The 15709-nt window shown below is 36.1% G+C and overlaps 1 protein-coding gene across 1 annotated transcript in view; it reads left to right on the top strand.

Moving 5' to 3' along the window:
* The window catches only part of PTPRG (protein tyrosine phosphatase receptor type G), a 702650-nt gene extending 688444 nt beyond the window's left edge, over positions 1-14206 (top strand). The window contains exons 21-29 of the mRNA XM_081320042.1: positions 471-606; positions 1754-1900; positions 3937-4030; positions 4854-4930; positions 5646-5774; positions 6456-6602; positions 9030-9172; positions 9892-10027; positions 12097-14206. Coding sequence (XP_081176168.1) covers positions 471-606; positions 1754-1900; positions 3937-4030; positions 4854-4930; positions 5646-5774; positions 6456-6602; positions 9030-9172; positions 9892-10027; positions 12097-12243 — 1156 coding nt within the window. The 3' untranslated portion in view covers positions 12244-14206. The remainder of the gene's footprint in view (positions 1-470; positions 607-1753; positions 1901-3936; positions 4031-4853; positions 4931-5645; positions 5775-6455; positions 6603-9029; positions 9173-9891; positions 10028-12096) is intronic.
* The last annotated feature ends 1503 nt before the right edge of the window (positions 14207-15709 follow it).

Genomic DNA, 15709 nt, shown 5'->3' with positions numbered 1-15709 from the left:
AGAGGCACTTGACAGCTGAACATGAGAGAAAGAGAAAGAAAACACAAGACATTTTTATCTTCAAAGGAACATCTTGAAGTCCTTCTGGCAAAGCAAACATTTAATCAACCATAGAGAGGTTTATTGGTTGAAGTACTACAAATTATATAAGAACCATTTACATGTATCATTTGGGGTGGTGGCAATGAGATCTCTAAAGGATATAAACTTAGGATACCTTAAGCCATTTTGTCAAAATTCCCCAGAGAACTTGTTTCATCACCAAAGCATATTCTAGGATGCCAATTTGGGACTACTCCCAGTATCCCGAGCCATATCCTATTCTATTTGAAGAGGTTCAGGTTGAACATTGCTTACAGCACTTCCATGATTGTTATGAAAATTAGTATTAGCATCAAGGCATTCTTTCTTAATATTTAATTATGTTTTCTACTGCTTCATTTCTTTTTATCTTTTTGTTTGGGGCTTAGTGCTGGTGTTGGCAGGACTGGTACCTACATTGTAATAGACAGTATGCTGCAACAAATAAAAGACAAAAGCACAGTTAATGTCCTGGGTTTCCTGAAACACATCAGGACACAGCGCAACTACCTCGTCCAGACGGAGGTAAGAATCAGAAATGTATTCGTTGTCATTGCTGCAGTCAGTCGCTACCAACTAAATTTTTTTATATGAAGTTTGCTTATTGCAGTTACTGCTAAAATAACACAATTTGCAGGTTAAATTGTTGTGTCTGTATCTGTTCATTCTGCAGGTATATATAAAGAATCATTATGTGATGCAAGTGAATGTGGCTTCTTAGTGACCACACAGTTATGTGATCATCCATACTTACGAATGCGTATATTCAGACAGATTATTTTTCATTTACAGGCAGTCCTTGACTTACAACAACTGCACTGAAAAAAGTGACATGACTTAAGACCATTGCAATATCCCCACAGTCATAAAATCAAAATTTGGGTGCTTGGCAACCAGCATGTATTTACAGTGGTTGCAGCATCCCAGGGTCATGTGGTCGCCATTTGCAGCCTTTCCAGACAGCTAACAACAAGCAAAGTCAATGGGTGAAGCCTGAGTCCCTTAACAATCATGTGATTCCCTTAATTGCAGTAATTCATTCAACAGCTACGGCAACCATGGTCATAAATTCAGGCACAACTCGTTTAACAATTGCGTTGTCTACTGGCAGAATTTCAAATTCCAGTTTCGATCATTATTTGAAGACCACCTGTATGTAAAATTCAGAGTAAACAAAGTGCTTAAGAAATTATTTGGGATGGAGTTGGGGGGACAGCTACAGACCCCAAATTTCAAAACTTTAAATATTGTCAAGATCATTTTATTAGCATTATTTGAAATGCACATCCATCCCTTTTAGAAAGGTTAGAGAGAAAAGCTGATAGAAGTCATCCCATAATTTCACTTTTTAACATTCATAACACTATTTTAATTTAATCAAAGTAAAGAAGGGAAATATTTTAAGAAAAGGAGATGGTTTATGTTAGAATGGAAGAAAATTACAGATGTTACAGATATTACAAAATTAAGATATTACAAAAAAAGTAATAAACAAGCAGAGGAGGAAAAAGGAAAAATACTCCAGAAATAGAACCATCAGTGAAACTGAAAAGCTACGTAAGTAATATTTGATCCAAGGTTGTTGCAAATATCCTGCCTTGCATGACTCAAAAGGACTTGCACTCCATTCAGAACAGAGGTAGACATGCCTATCTCTCTTTGCATCTCCTAGGAGCAGTATGTTTTCATTCATGATGCCTTGTTGGAAGCCATTCTCGGGAAAGAGACTGAAGTTTCTGCCAATCAGCTACATAGTTATGTCAACAGCATTCTCATACCTGGCATTGGGAGCAAGACTCGACTGGAGAAACAGTTCAAAGTAAACTTAGACATTTGCTACATGGATGCGATACCTACATCTCATTGCACTTGTGTCAGAAGCACCGAGACGTTTCTGGGTTGAAAGGATTAGCTGGTGACATCACCGTTGCCCGGGGGATGCCCAGTTGGGGATCCCTTTCATGACCCCAGCAGGGGTTGGAGTGAAGGATGGGAGTTCACCCCATCCCATGGCGGCACTAGGGTCTCAAAGACGGGCTTGCTAACCTCCAACCAAGTGTCCTAACCACACAAGCACTGTGCTCCAATATACCTACATGATTTATCAATTGTAGTTTTGAATGGTTTCCATCGTTACTGCTGCCCTTCCTGACCATTGTGATACTTAGGTCATTCAAGTAATTCAAGAAAATTGAAATGGTAGGGTTGATAATATCCTTGAGTCATGGTTCAGCCCTGCAGAATCCGCTCTACGGTAATGCCCTCTGCGATGCCCTCATAATGAGGGTTTTTTTTCCTTAGGGAATTAAGTCTAAAATTAAAACTAAATAGGGGACTATTCTAGCTTAAGGTGGAGGGAGGATTGTAAGTATCAGGAAAAGGAGTCTTTAAAATATATTTTCAGAAACCTGAAGCTGATAGCAAGGGGGAAAAGGGTAGAAATTCCATTTTTTGAAATGTGCTTTGTGTGTGCAGTGATATTATTTTAACTAAAATAGGTTAGATTAAGCTTCTCAAATACTTAACATAATTGATTCAATGTCTTATTTAATCCAAAAATGGCACATCATCATAAACATCATTCTTTTGCTCTTCTGCTGTCATCTTGAGGGCTATAGGGGCAACACGACATGCATTCTTCCTACCAATCAATGATATAAACAGTCCTTGCTTGGGGACCATAATTGGGATTGGTAATTCCATCGCTCAGCAATGCTGTCTCATGACAATGACATGCTTATGATGTCTCTTCCTATGTGGTCATTAAGCAAGACATCATGTGATTGCGACTTGCAATTTTACCGCCAGCTTCTCCATTGACTACTGGTTGTGAAGTTCACAAATGGCAATCACATGACTATGGGGCGCCATAACAGCTGTTAATGCCTATCAGTTGCAAAGTACTCAAATGTCAATTATGTGACCACAGGCTGTTGCATTTTCAGGCAGTCATAACTCAAACAGTTATTAAACAGGGCAGTCATTAAGTGAGGTCTACCTGTCCAGTATTGCAAGTATAAAGATACTTTTTAAAAAACAGAGTTTCACGGTCACTTCCTTGAAGTTTGGAAGAAGTCAAACAGATACCGTATTTATTATTCATTCGCAATGCATACTGGCTGCCTAAAATGGCCTACAAGGTAAGATTTAGGCATAGATATAATGATCCAATGATCTTTCCTGTATTTTCACATAATTTGAAAATACCAAATATATCTATCAGGATCAGTCAGCTGTGGAATCAAAACTGAAATATTTGCAAGGGGCTTTATCTGCAAAGTGTCCCACAAATTGTTCACAACTATTCATTTTGCACAATGGATAAATTATAAAAATTTATCTGGCAAACAAAATAAATTATCCTAAATAAGATGGGAGGGGATCATTTCAACCCTGAGTTACAAATATTCTCCTTTATTAGTATCCTAAATAAGTTGATATTAATTGCAATGTTTAAGGTTCCCAGTAAGTAGGAGGAAAAAATCATCAAGCACAGCTTTTTTATATTTTACAAAATAAAAGGTTTTATTTTCCAGGGACATCTTTTTATTGTACATATTTAGACTTTATATCTTCATGAAAAGTTAAACGGAACTTGTCAAACTAAGGTGAAATAAAATTTCATTTATTTAAAAATGAGAATTATACATGCAAGAACCAATAAATATTTGTATAAAGAATTTTTAATGTAGGGTGTTTGATTGTTTTTTGCATTCTGAATTCTTTTAACAGTGATAATACATTTTGGTTTTCTAAGGATTCTTTTTTTTTCAGAAATAGAAAAGTATGTGCAGACTTATATTTTAAAAGACTGATCAAAAATAATCTTGTTCCTTTTCTGTTTAAATTTTGCAGCTGGTTATGCAATGCAATGCAAAATATATAGAATGCTTTAGTGCCCAAAAAGATTGCAACAAAGAGAAGAACAGAAACTCATCAGTAGTGCCATGTAAGATCTCATCTTTGAATTTGATTCTTGCCCGGCATAAATTCATTCCACTAACTTTTAAAGTATATTTGCATTAAGTGGGACAGGGAATGGATTCAATTGCTTTATATTCCAGAGTCAAGGTTGACAAAGCTGCATACAGACCAAACACCAATACTTGAATATGAGATGCCCGTTTAAAAATTGGCTTGTCCCAAATACTTTTGTTTTTAAACCAAAATATAATAGTTCTGGAATGCTTATATTATAGCATATAATTCAGTTACACTGGTCCTTGCATAAAGTAAAGAACTGCTAATGATTTTCATAAATTATAAATGCATTCTAGTAAACAAGTGCAGTCTTCCAGGGTTGGTGTACATACAGTTTCCTGAAAACTGTTTCCAGGGCAAAAAAGTTCAGTTGAATATGGACAGGGCACCCCTAACAAGTGTGTGTGTGGTTTTTTTTTTTGAGGTACATTGAAAAAGATGGGGTTGTTTGTGCTGATGATAACACTGTGTGTGTATGTCTATGAGGCAAGAAACAGAGAGTCTGGAATTTTTTTTTAATTGATTCCACAGCCTGAAAGAGTTTGAAAATCCCTGTTCTCAGTAAGGTTCATGGAGTTAGTTAAGTTTTCATTGGGTGGTTTTGCCAGTAGAACACAGCACAAGCAACATTTTATTTCCGAAATTAAGTTTTCATGTCAATTTTGTATCAATTTAATCTGTGTTATTTTATCATCTAAATGAGGTCCTAGGAAAACTGTATTTTGTTTAAATAATCCTACCATGATGATTAAGATCTATTTGACACATAATGTATTTGTTTAATGCTGCAGCTGAGCGAGCAAGGGTAGGACTAGCACCATTACCTGGCATGAAAGGAACTGATTACATTAATGCCTCGTACATTATGGTAAGATAATAATCATTTATGTTTAAGTAAAACAAGAGAAAAAATCCAAATATTAAATGCTTCTGTCTCTGTAGATTGTTCTGTCTTGTACTTCAGTAAAAAATATGCTTCCTTTGCTTAATAACAGAACTGTATTGAGCATTATACGTAGATTCTGCATACAGTTAAAAAAAATTAGTTTGCATAAATTAAAAATTAAGGCACAGTCTGTCCCACGCCCCCATGGAAAGAAGAGGCTGAACAGTAATTAAAAAGTTATGTTCAGTTCTATAGGAGGAATTGCTTGTATGTTCAATAAAGTATGCCAGGTATCTAGGCTAATATGTTCACTAATAGTGTGTTTTGCATTATTGCTCATCATGTGTCTGTTGCTTTTTAAGCTGCTTAGAATTGTTAAACTGAAGCAACACTGAAAACCAAGTGATACATAAGCAATAAATTCTACTGCAGGAATCTGATATTCGGTCCAAAAGTGAATTGCTCATATTATTTGAAAAAAGTACAGTTGATCGTGTTAGTGTGTATTCTGAAAAAACAAAATAAAAAAACACAACTAAGATAATATGTAATGTTCTTCAGTATTGTTATTCGGATAAATTAACCAGTAAGTTGTCATTAAAATTTAGCAATTTAATTACTTCTGTCTTCACCCAAGGCATTTAAGGTTTACAAACTATTCCATTTATGAAAAAATGCTGTTTTGCTTCTTTTAAAGGGCTACTATCGGAGCAATGAGTTCATCATCACACAGCATCCCCTGCCACATACTACTAAAGACTTCTGGAGAATGATCTGGGATCACAATGCACAGATCATTGTCATGCTTCCAGATAACCAGAGTTTAGTAAGTTATTACATTTCATATACTGCATATTTGTATGGTAGCACAATAAGAAAAAGCCAGATTATTTACCTGCTTCTCCTCTATTTCAATGAAAATTATAGCCAGACAATACAATTTTGTTATCCAGGTTATGCAAAGAAGTTTGGGAGCACCAGGGGGGGAAAATAGCTAAGGACAGGAAAATTTGTAGATCTGCCAGCCACAGTATAGCAAAAAGAGCCCTATATATCAAGCAGTAGAAAAAGATTATTTACTAACGTTTTAGGTGAAAATATTTTTTAAAAAAAAATCTTAAATTTTTGAATCAACACCTAAATGGCTTTATAGGTAGAAAACAAATAAGATAATCTTTGTATTTATAGCAATGCCCGGAGCATGGCATTATGGAACAATACCTAATTATATAACTGTATTACTGGGAAAAATTTTATCCGTTTAAATATGGATTATATCAATGTTGTGAAATAAGCATCTCCCCATGAAACCAAATGAAGGTTAAGGTTTGCTGTGATAAAGAACAGAGTATACTGGCAGTATGCTTTTTTTTTTTTGCCTAAGAGAAGAATTTTGCATAAAATTAGTTTGAGATCTTGCCTATTTAAATGAAGTTTTGACCTGGTGAATTCTGCCTGTTTAAAGAAATATATTCCAGTGTTTTCCGTTTGATTCAATTGTCTTCAGGCAGAAGATGAGTTTGTATACTGGCCAAGTCGGGAAGAATCCATGAACTGCGAGGCATTTACCGTCACCCTTATCAGCAAGGACCGGCTGTGCCTCTCTAATGAAGAACAGATCATCATCCATGACTTTATCCTTGAGGCTACTCAGGTATATAAAATATCTTCCAGAGGCGAATCTGAAGTCTGCTTGCCATTCAGACTCCTGCTGATGTTGGTTAATATTTGAGATGAATGCTTTGCAATGGGATACGGGCAATGCCTGTCTTCGGTCTTAATCTCATTTCCTTCCTTCTCAGAGCTTGTTTCTAGAGTATCCCAATTTTGCTTGCGGAATACCATTGCCGTAGAAAGCTTTAATACTTAAGCTTTTGCAGAACCAAGCATGGAATGACTTCTCAAACAAAAACCCAGTGGGTTTGAGGTCCCAATTATTTTTCTTTAAAAAAAACAAAAGCCGTTTTTAAAGCTCATTATTTTCCTTTAGAAATTTTATTATTTATGTATTTATTTATTTATTTGTTTGTTGAATTTATATACCGCCCTATTCCCGAAGGACTCAGGGCGGTTCACAGGGCAATTAAAACAATACAAAAAAGAATTAAATAGAATTAAATTAATAAAAGCCCACAATTCCTAATAACAGTAAAAATTAAAATTTTAAAATTAATTTCATATAATTTAATTAAAATACTTTAAAATTTAAAATCCCTCAGTCCAGGCCAGACAATTCGAACAACCAGGTTTTTAAGTCCCGGCGAAAAGAGCGAAGGTCGGGGGCAGTCCGAAGCTCCATCAGCAGTTCGTTCCAAAGGGCGGGTGCACTCACAGAGAATGCCCTCCCCCTGGGAATCACCCGCCGGCAATCTCTAACCGGCGGAACCCTAAGGAGGCCCTCCCTGTGGGCACGCACAGGACAATGGGAAACTGATGCTGGTAGCAGGTGCTCCCTAAGATAATCCGGACCCATGCCATTTAGGGCAACATTTACAACACATACTCACTAGCTGTTCTCCCAGATCCTGTTGAGAGCAACTTGTTCAGGCTGTAATTTGTCCTACATGGAATTGACATAGAGTAACGGTCAGGTTTGGTTCAAAGGTTAATATTCCTCCTTAGTAAATTTAGATTTACTAAAATGTTTTCCACATTCCACATGCAATTTTAGGATATACGCTACAGTGAAGAAATGACTTCTAATTGTTAGACGTTCAGTCATCTCAAATCACAAATGGCTGACATTTATGTAATGCTTCTATACAAGAAACTAAGCTTGGATTGAAACTGAAGTTTCAGAAAAGCTAAGCTGTTGTTCCAAAAATATTTAATTTGTTTTGTTATGCTCTGCAGCAAAGTGCCAGGATGTCCTATACGTATGGATCTTTGGCTGAATGATTATCTGACATTTGGACTGATTATATATCACTTCTATGTCATTTTTTTATTTTTATTTTATTTTATTTTTAATGGCACTCCCTGAGCTTGTTTTTGTTTTTTGTTTTTTTGCAGATGTTTCATTACCCAAACTAGGTAACATCATCAGTGCAGTTACCTAGTTTGAACAATGAAACATCTGCAAGAAAACAACCAAGCTCGGAGAGCACCAGTGACCCCTCATTTCCATCTTGAGCTACAAATATTCTCCTTTATTTTATTTTTAAATAATTGCAACATAACATTGTTCCTTATTTTGTTAGTTGATAGTAAGTTTTGCTTTGGGTGTTTCTTACCATGGTGTAATTAATAATTGCATTTGGATTTTCACACATAATAAATGTGCAGTGTGTTATCTAACCATCCTCATTGTTTAGGTATTATATTTGGACTCAGCATACAGTAGATCTAATGACATGCAACATCCATAAGAGAAATTTATTGATGCAGAAATGTCACCTAAATTTTAGAAAACAGGGTATGGAGCAACCTCAGAGATACCACTATCGCATCTGGAGTAGACTCCCCAAAATTGAGCAAAGAGAGATCATAACAACCATTAGGTGCTACTAAGAATCACCTTTTTCCTTTCTAGTAATATTGGGGAAGACACTCTTTAGAATCATAAATGAATTCATTTCTGATTTCTTGGAGAGATAAGTAATTCTTCCTCTATCAAAGGATTACTGTTAAGTAATGTGGTTGTAAAGGATTCAGAGGATTCCTATGGGAAAAGTTATCTTTTGTGCTCCCCTACTTAAGACAGGGTACTCAAAGTATATGTTCTCCATTGAGGAAATGGGAGTTGATTCTCACTGCTTCACTATCTTACTGGAGTTTTAAACCCCAATATTATTACTAAGGCTTATATGGGTTCTTTCCTTTCCTTCCTTCTTTCCCCCCCCCTCTGGATATTGAAAATGGGGAGGGAGGGGAGAGAGAGAGACTGAAGCAGGGGAAATAAGGCTGGTCCATAGCAGAAGCTTGTAAAAGGAATCACTAATTGGTTGTCATCTTAGCATCTCCTTCAAAAAAAATTATTGAAAAATGTATACACTGTAGGGGCTAAAGATATAAATTTTAGTTATTTCAAATCTAGAAATGGAATTTAAATGGTCAATAGTTGGGCTGATTTTTATTTCAGGATGATTATGTTTTGGAAGTTCGCCATTTTCAGTGCCCCAAATGGCCAAATCCGGACGCCCCAATCAGCAGTACCTTTGAACTTATCAATATAATCAAGGAAGAGGCCTTAACGAGAGATGGCCCAACCATCATTCATGATGAGTATGTATATTCACTAAAATAATTTTTATAAAGATTGGAGAAGGTATAAGAGATGTAAAATTTTGTGAACATTCATCTAGGAGGGAGGTAAAAGGTATTATTGACTTCTGTAGGAATATTACAATTGTGTTTAAAGTTTCATAAAAAAAATTCTGCTCTATCCAATTTTATAACAAATGGTGTTAATATGAATAGAGAAGAAGGGTTTTAAAATGTTTTTATTGTACATTACAAATATTGTATAATATTAAATAGATATTTTTGCTGACTCGTATTACCCCATGGCTAGTTTTAATGTTCATCTGGTTTGTAGTCATTTTGCTGAACTTGCCATGTTAGAAATTGTTTCAAAAGTAATCTAATTATTGATTTGGGCAGACAAAAAAAATTAAGCTTGCTTTTAACACTGTAAGATTATCTTTGGTAAATCCATTCCAGTATTTGTTATGGTCACTGAATTTTATTTTCATGCTTAAAGGTATAAGTTCTGCTTTTAATTGCATTCTGAGGAAATGTAACAGAAAACATATTTTTCCATATGTGCACTCATCCTCATCTTCCCTTGTTTTATTCCTCTGAGAATAAATGCTTGACAAAAACTCAGGTGGGAAATTCAAGAGAAATTAAAGCTGGCATAGAGACATACAAGTTTCCATTCAGCCTGACAAGACATCCCCTGGATCTCTTATAGAGAATAAAATTATTCTTTGGGTTTGTAGGTATGGAGCAGTGGCAGCTGGAACATTATGTGCTCTGACTACCCTGTCTCAGCAACTGGAAAATGAAAATGCTGTTGATGTTTTCCAGGTGGCAAAAATGATCAATCTGATGAGGCCTGGAGTATTTACAGACATTGTAAGTTTGGGAAAGATAGTTGTGGTTTACCAAGAAATCATTCAACAAAAAATAAAAACAATTGAAATCCTTGCATAGGTTTTGTGCACAGTCCTAAGTTCTTGTTCGTTTGTACTTGTTCTTTTCGCTCTTGTAGAATAAGATCATTGGATTCTATCCTAAGAGCCATTCTTCAGCAATATGCATAACTTTAGGATCACTGTAGGGAGGGTGAACATGCCCTCTCTTTCATATTATCCTGTAGAGCAGACATGTCAAACACAAGGCCCGGGGGCCGGATCCGGCCCGTGAAGTGGTTTCATGTGGCCCGCGAAGCCATCCTGGAAACAGTGAGGGAATGGCCCCCACTGCCTTGGCCCTGGCCCAGAGACCCTCCTCCTGCCAGAGACCCTCAGATCTGTCCTACTCCTGCCCAGGCCCCCATAGGCACGCTTGATGTGAACGATGTAGAGCTGGCCACACCCACCCAGTAGGCCATACGCACTCTAGCCATGCCTACCCAGTAGGCCACGCACACCCTGGCCATACCCACCCGGCCCCTTGAGGGCAACTGCAATGCTGATGCGGCCCTCAATGAAATCGAGTTTGACACCCCTGCTGTAGAGGCTTTTTATTGGAGATTTCCTGCGTGCAAGCAAACAGTCTTATTCGATGTCCAGACAAGATCATTTATACAACGCCCTCATTAATGATTGAAAGTGAATAGAAACATATTGAAGAAAAGTGTGATGCATTCTTTTGGGGAGGGGGTTACAATATAGTTTTACGGAAATTATTTTTTAAAAAATGAAAGATGAACCGTTGCACCATTTTGGAAAGTGAAAGTTATGCCATAATGTAAAGCTTAGTGAGTTGTGTGAAGAGTTAAAAAGAAAGAAAGAAAGAAAGAAAGAAAGAAAGAAAGAAAGAAAGAAAGAAAGAAAGAAAGAAAGAAAGAAAGAAAGAAAGAAAGAAAGAAAGAAAGAAAGAAAACCTCTTTGGACTCCAACTGGAATCTTAACAGGCAAAACTGACTCTGGAAAATCCAATCTGGACATAAAATAGAACGTAGCAGCATGGACAGTCCTACTGACCCCTCGGCTGGCACATGTGACAACGCTGATACACAAACTGCATTTGGTTACCTGTTTGCTTCTGGCTCCAAGTTAGTTGATCATTACAGGTAGCCCTTGACTTTCAACAGTTCATTTAGTGACCGTTTGAAGTTACACTGGGGAAAAAAACTCACCTATGACCGTTTTCCATACTTAAAACCATTGCAGCATCCTGATGGTCACATGATCAAAATTCAGACGCTTAGCAACTGACTCGTATTTGTGACGGTTGCAGTGTTCCGGGGTCATGGGATCCCCTTTTGCGACTTTCTGACAAGCAAAGTCAGTGGGGAAGCCAGATTCACTTAACAACCACGTTACTAACTTAGTAACTGCAGTGATTCACTTAACGACTGGGGCAAAGAAGGTCATAAAATGGGTGAAATTCACTTAAGAACTGTTTTATTTAGCAACAGAAATTTTCGGCCCAGTTGTGGTTGTAAGTCGAGGACTACCTGTATTTTTAAAGACCTTTATGGGAAAGGCACAGGGTATCTGAGCAGCCATCTCATCCTGACAGGAGTAGCCCACTTCACTCGTTCCAGTGAGAGAGGCCTATTTTGGATTCCATCTCCCAAATCATGTTGGTTGGTGGGGTCTAGGAGAACTTCCAGAGAACCCTCTGGAATATTCTCCTGTTGGAAGAGAGGTCTGCCCCCATATTCCTGGCCTTTCAGAAGAGCCTGAAAACTTTGTTCCGCCACCTGGCCTGGAGCCCCAATGGGGCATGTACATTGGAGGTAGCTGACAGGGTAGAAGAGATTCTGCCTCCCTCAAGTTGCCCATTGTCTTGGGTTTTAGCTTTCCTATTTAATTCTTCCAATTTTAACTGTCTTGTATTACCTTTTTTATTATATTATAATCCAGAGGTGCTGTATCAATAAGATGGGTGGCCTAAAAATTTAATAAATAAATAAAACATTCTGCCTGCTTAAATCTTAGGTACTTTAACGCCTTTTGATTTTTTTGTTCCAGGAGCAGTACCAATTCCTTTACAAAGCAATGCTAAGCCTGATCAGCACGAAAGAAAATGGAAATGGCACCATGGCAATGGACAAAAATGGTGTTGTTATGGCCAGTGAAGAATCAGATCCTGCAGAAAGTATGGAATCTCTTGTCTAAAAGGAATACTTAAAGGCACTTAATTTGTGGAATTTCTGAAGACTGAACTTTTTGAGGCCTTTTTTGCCAGACTCTTAGGTTATACAATAACCCAATTACTTTTTTACACTGATAAAAAGTTTTGATATTTATTTTTGCCATTTTACGTCTTAATGGTATCCTACTGAGCATTTGCACCTCTGTTTATTTCACACAGTGAAACACAATTTTATCTAGTTTGCACTATATGATCAGTGTTAACTGCCTATAGAGATATAATACAAAAGAAAACAAATCTTGACGACATTCCATGACAACAAACACACTACTTATTAGTTGAAATACCATGATGTTTAATTAATTCTCATAAGCCTTGGCTTTACAATCTTGGATGCTAGGCCAGAGAAATATTTTTGAGTTACATAAAAAAAAATGCTGTATCCTTGACCTATTCCAATATTCATTGTTTAATTTGCGTACTGTTATAGTCCTTTTGTTTTCCAGTAACATGGATGAGTAGTGTTCTTCATTTTCTCTCGCAAACTAGTGATTGCTAGATAAATTTTGGAAAGCTGTTGAAATTCAGTTGAACAGCTGCTCTGCATTGTCTGGAATTCCTCTTTTGACTTGACAGAGTTCAATGGAGTGTTTTCTATGAAACACATAAAATTATATTCCCAAAATGCAAAGCAACTCAGACTTGTGATTCAATTTCAGATCTCGAATTTATACTTCCATTAATTCCCAGGTATTTTTATCGCATTGTCATTTCAGGAAAATATTTTGATCATATTTCCACTAAGGATAATTTAATTACAGTGCAACAATGTTCAATCAGGTCATTTTATTCCAAAAGTATTTAGCAATATTTCCAATTCATACACTATTCACATTTACATGTATAGTTCCTTAAGTTTCTGGAACAGAACCTCTGTCTTTACAGTATGTTATATGATGGAGAAAAGAATTTCTTAATTTGATAGCTGTTAGATGCCGTTTTTACAGGTGTGTAATTTTCATACTCTAGTGCTAAAACGTACTGATCCATATTACTGGTGAAGCGATCTAATAAAAAAAACTACCTATAAGATTACATTCTTCCTCTTTTTTTAACACAATTAGTATGTACTTCCCAATTTCATAATTTCATTTTTCGATACTATACATATTATTCTACAGAATAATCCTATGTCTACTCAAAAGTAAATTACACTGAATCAATGTATATAGGATTACAACCTTAATGTTTCGCTCCCTTAAAAAAAACCCTCCACTCGTTATCTTTAATATTTAATTTTTTGTTCCAAATTACTTTAACAAGTTGCGCTTTCCAAACCATTTGTGAAGTTCAGTTGAATATATGGTCCCCTTACAAGGCTTTTATGAGACAAATTCATGGAGAATCAATGGCTACTCAGTATGAAGGCTATATATTATCTCCAATATCAGAGGGGATAGGCTTCTCGGTTTCAGTTACTGGGGAAATGATGGGGGCAATACTATTTCTGCTTACATTATGCTTCCGGATGTGACATTGGTACTGGTGGAAGAGACAGCTTTTGATCTTTATCAGTACTGTTTTCCTATGTTTTTACATTGTACAAATGAGAATTGAACTAGCTTCTAGTGAAATACAATCTTTTTATATAAGCTGAAGATGTAGAGTAATTCAGTAGAGATGACAACATTAGTTTCAATAGCTAAAGAAATCCTCCTTTACAGTTTTGATAGCTACTCCTGAGAGTTCCTCAAACATCAGAGAACAGACAAGTAGATGTTTTCAGGAAGGCCATTAGATTCCACCCAATGGCTATCTGGACTAGCTTAGTAAAAAAACCAGTTTGTGTGTTCTCTGAATGAGTGGAGTTTGTTTATCTCTGTTTCCAATTCAAACTAGATAAAATAATGTGCTAGCATATGAAGGTAACAAGGTATGAAATGGTGGATTGTAACAAACCAAAGTGAAGTTGCCTCATCTAAATGTTCTCCCTTGAGCTGTCAATGTAGAAGTGGCTGCACTTCCATGGAAAGGAATCCAGAATTAGCCAAAACAAAAAATTACTATAATTTGTAAAAGTAGATTAAAAAAACTGGACTCTCCAGAACTGGACAGAAATGGGTTGTCAGATATTCTTCCATTTAAGGCAAATGTTCCTAGCCCATAGAAGGAATCACAGAATCAGTTATAACTTAGCATTTTCCTAGGTATTTGGCTGGTATTTGCTCTTCCAGTTATTGCAGTATAAGGTAGCATATCAATACATATTTGCAGAAAAATGTTAGTTAACGTAAATAAATATAATTAGAATATTAACTATTTATTAAAAATAAAATGCACACATTCTTAGCAGATATAAATGCCCAACACTCATTGATAAAATAGTGTTTTGTGACTTTATATCCATTGAAAGCAGACTTAATCCCCTTTTTAAGGATTCTAATAATGAACAAATCAGTTTTACATCAACCAACGCCATTTTTAAATATTTCACAACTGATTGAGTAATAACAGATTCTCCCTCCCTCCCACTTCACTCCTTCCCTCCTCATGTGTCTTTGGTTTTAAGGTTTAACTTTTTTTGTTTTAACTAAGATATAATTGTAAGCCCTCAGAGTAACCATATGGTAAGATAGGTGGACAATAAAGTTTATAAATAAATAAAATAAAATTTGTATTACATCTATTAGGACTAAGAGGCACACTGCACATCAAGGACTGCATTTCAACTGCTATCAATGAACATTGTTCAGAAAATTGCAACCATTAAACACAATCACAATGTCAATTGTTTCCCACCCAAATTATGTGTCAAAAAATATTGGTTTAACAGGTAAAATGCATGTTTCTGTTTTCTTTTTCCATTTTCGGTTGAATGTTTGATTTTGATGGAAAGGAAGTCAGCTTCACTACACTTAAGCCACCATTTCCTAACTGTAAATCTGAATGTGGATTGTAAGTTTAAATTAGATCAGTCTCTACTGAAGCAAGATGGTTTTCAAAGTCAATGCCATTTGCGTTTTTTATAATAATTATTAAAATTTATGAATACAAAAACAATGCAAAGTAAGAACATAGAAAATAAAAACCGCAGAGAAAAGAAAAAATAGAATAAAAAAATTAAAAAGGATACATAAAGAAATGAATCTCCCCTTCCTCTGTACAAGTACAGGCGGCTTTAGTAATTTATTCTCTGATATTTCAATAAAAGCTCTCCTCTTCCCCCATCTCATCTCTTAAGAAAAGACTTGTCAAATCTTGTCATTCAGTCCCAATCAGCAAAAGTCAATTAAGAGCTACCAGGGATAAATAAAATATATATTTTAATCTTAATCAAATAAGTAACAGTGCTTCGTGACATCATGCTGGCCACATGACTGTGGAAATGTCTTCGGACAGCGCTGGCTCAACGGCCTTGAAACAGATGAGCACCACCCCCTACAGTCAGCAATGACTAGTGAAGTAAAATCCGCAAGGACTCCTTTACCT

This window comes from Vipera berus (genome assembly GCF_964194415.1).
Source record: "Vipera berus genome assembly, chromosome: 2".
Taxonomy (NCBI): domain Eukaryota; kingdom Metazoa; phylum Chordata; class Lepidosauria; order Squamata; family Viperidae; genus Vipera; species Vipera berus.
This window is presented reverse-complemented; position numbering and strand designations above follow the sequence as displayed.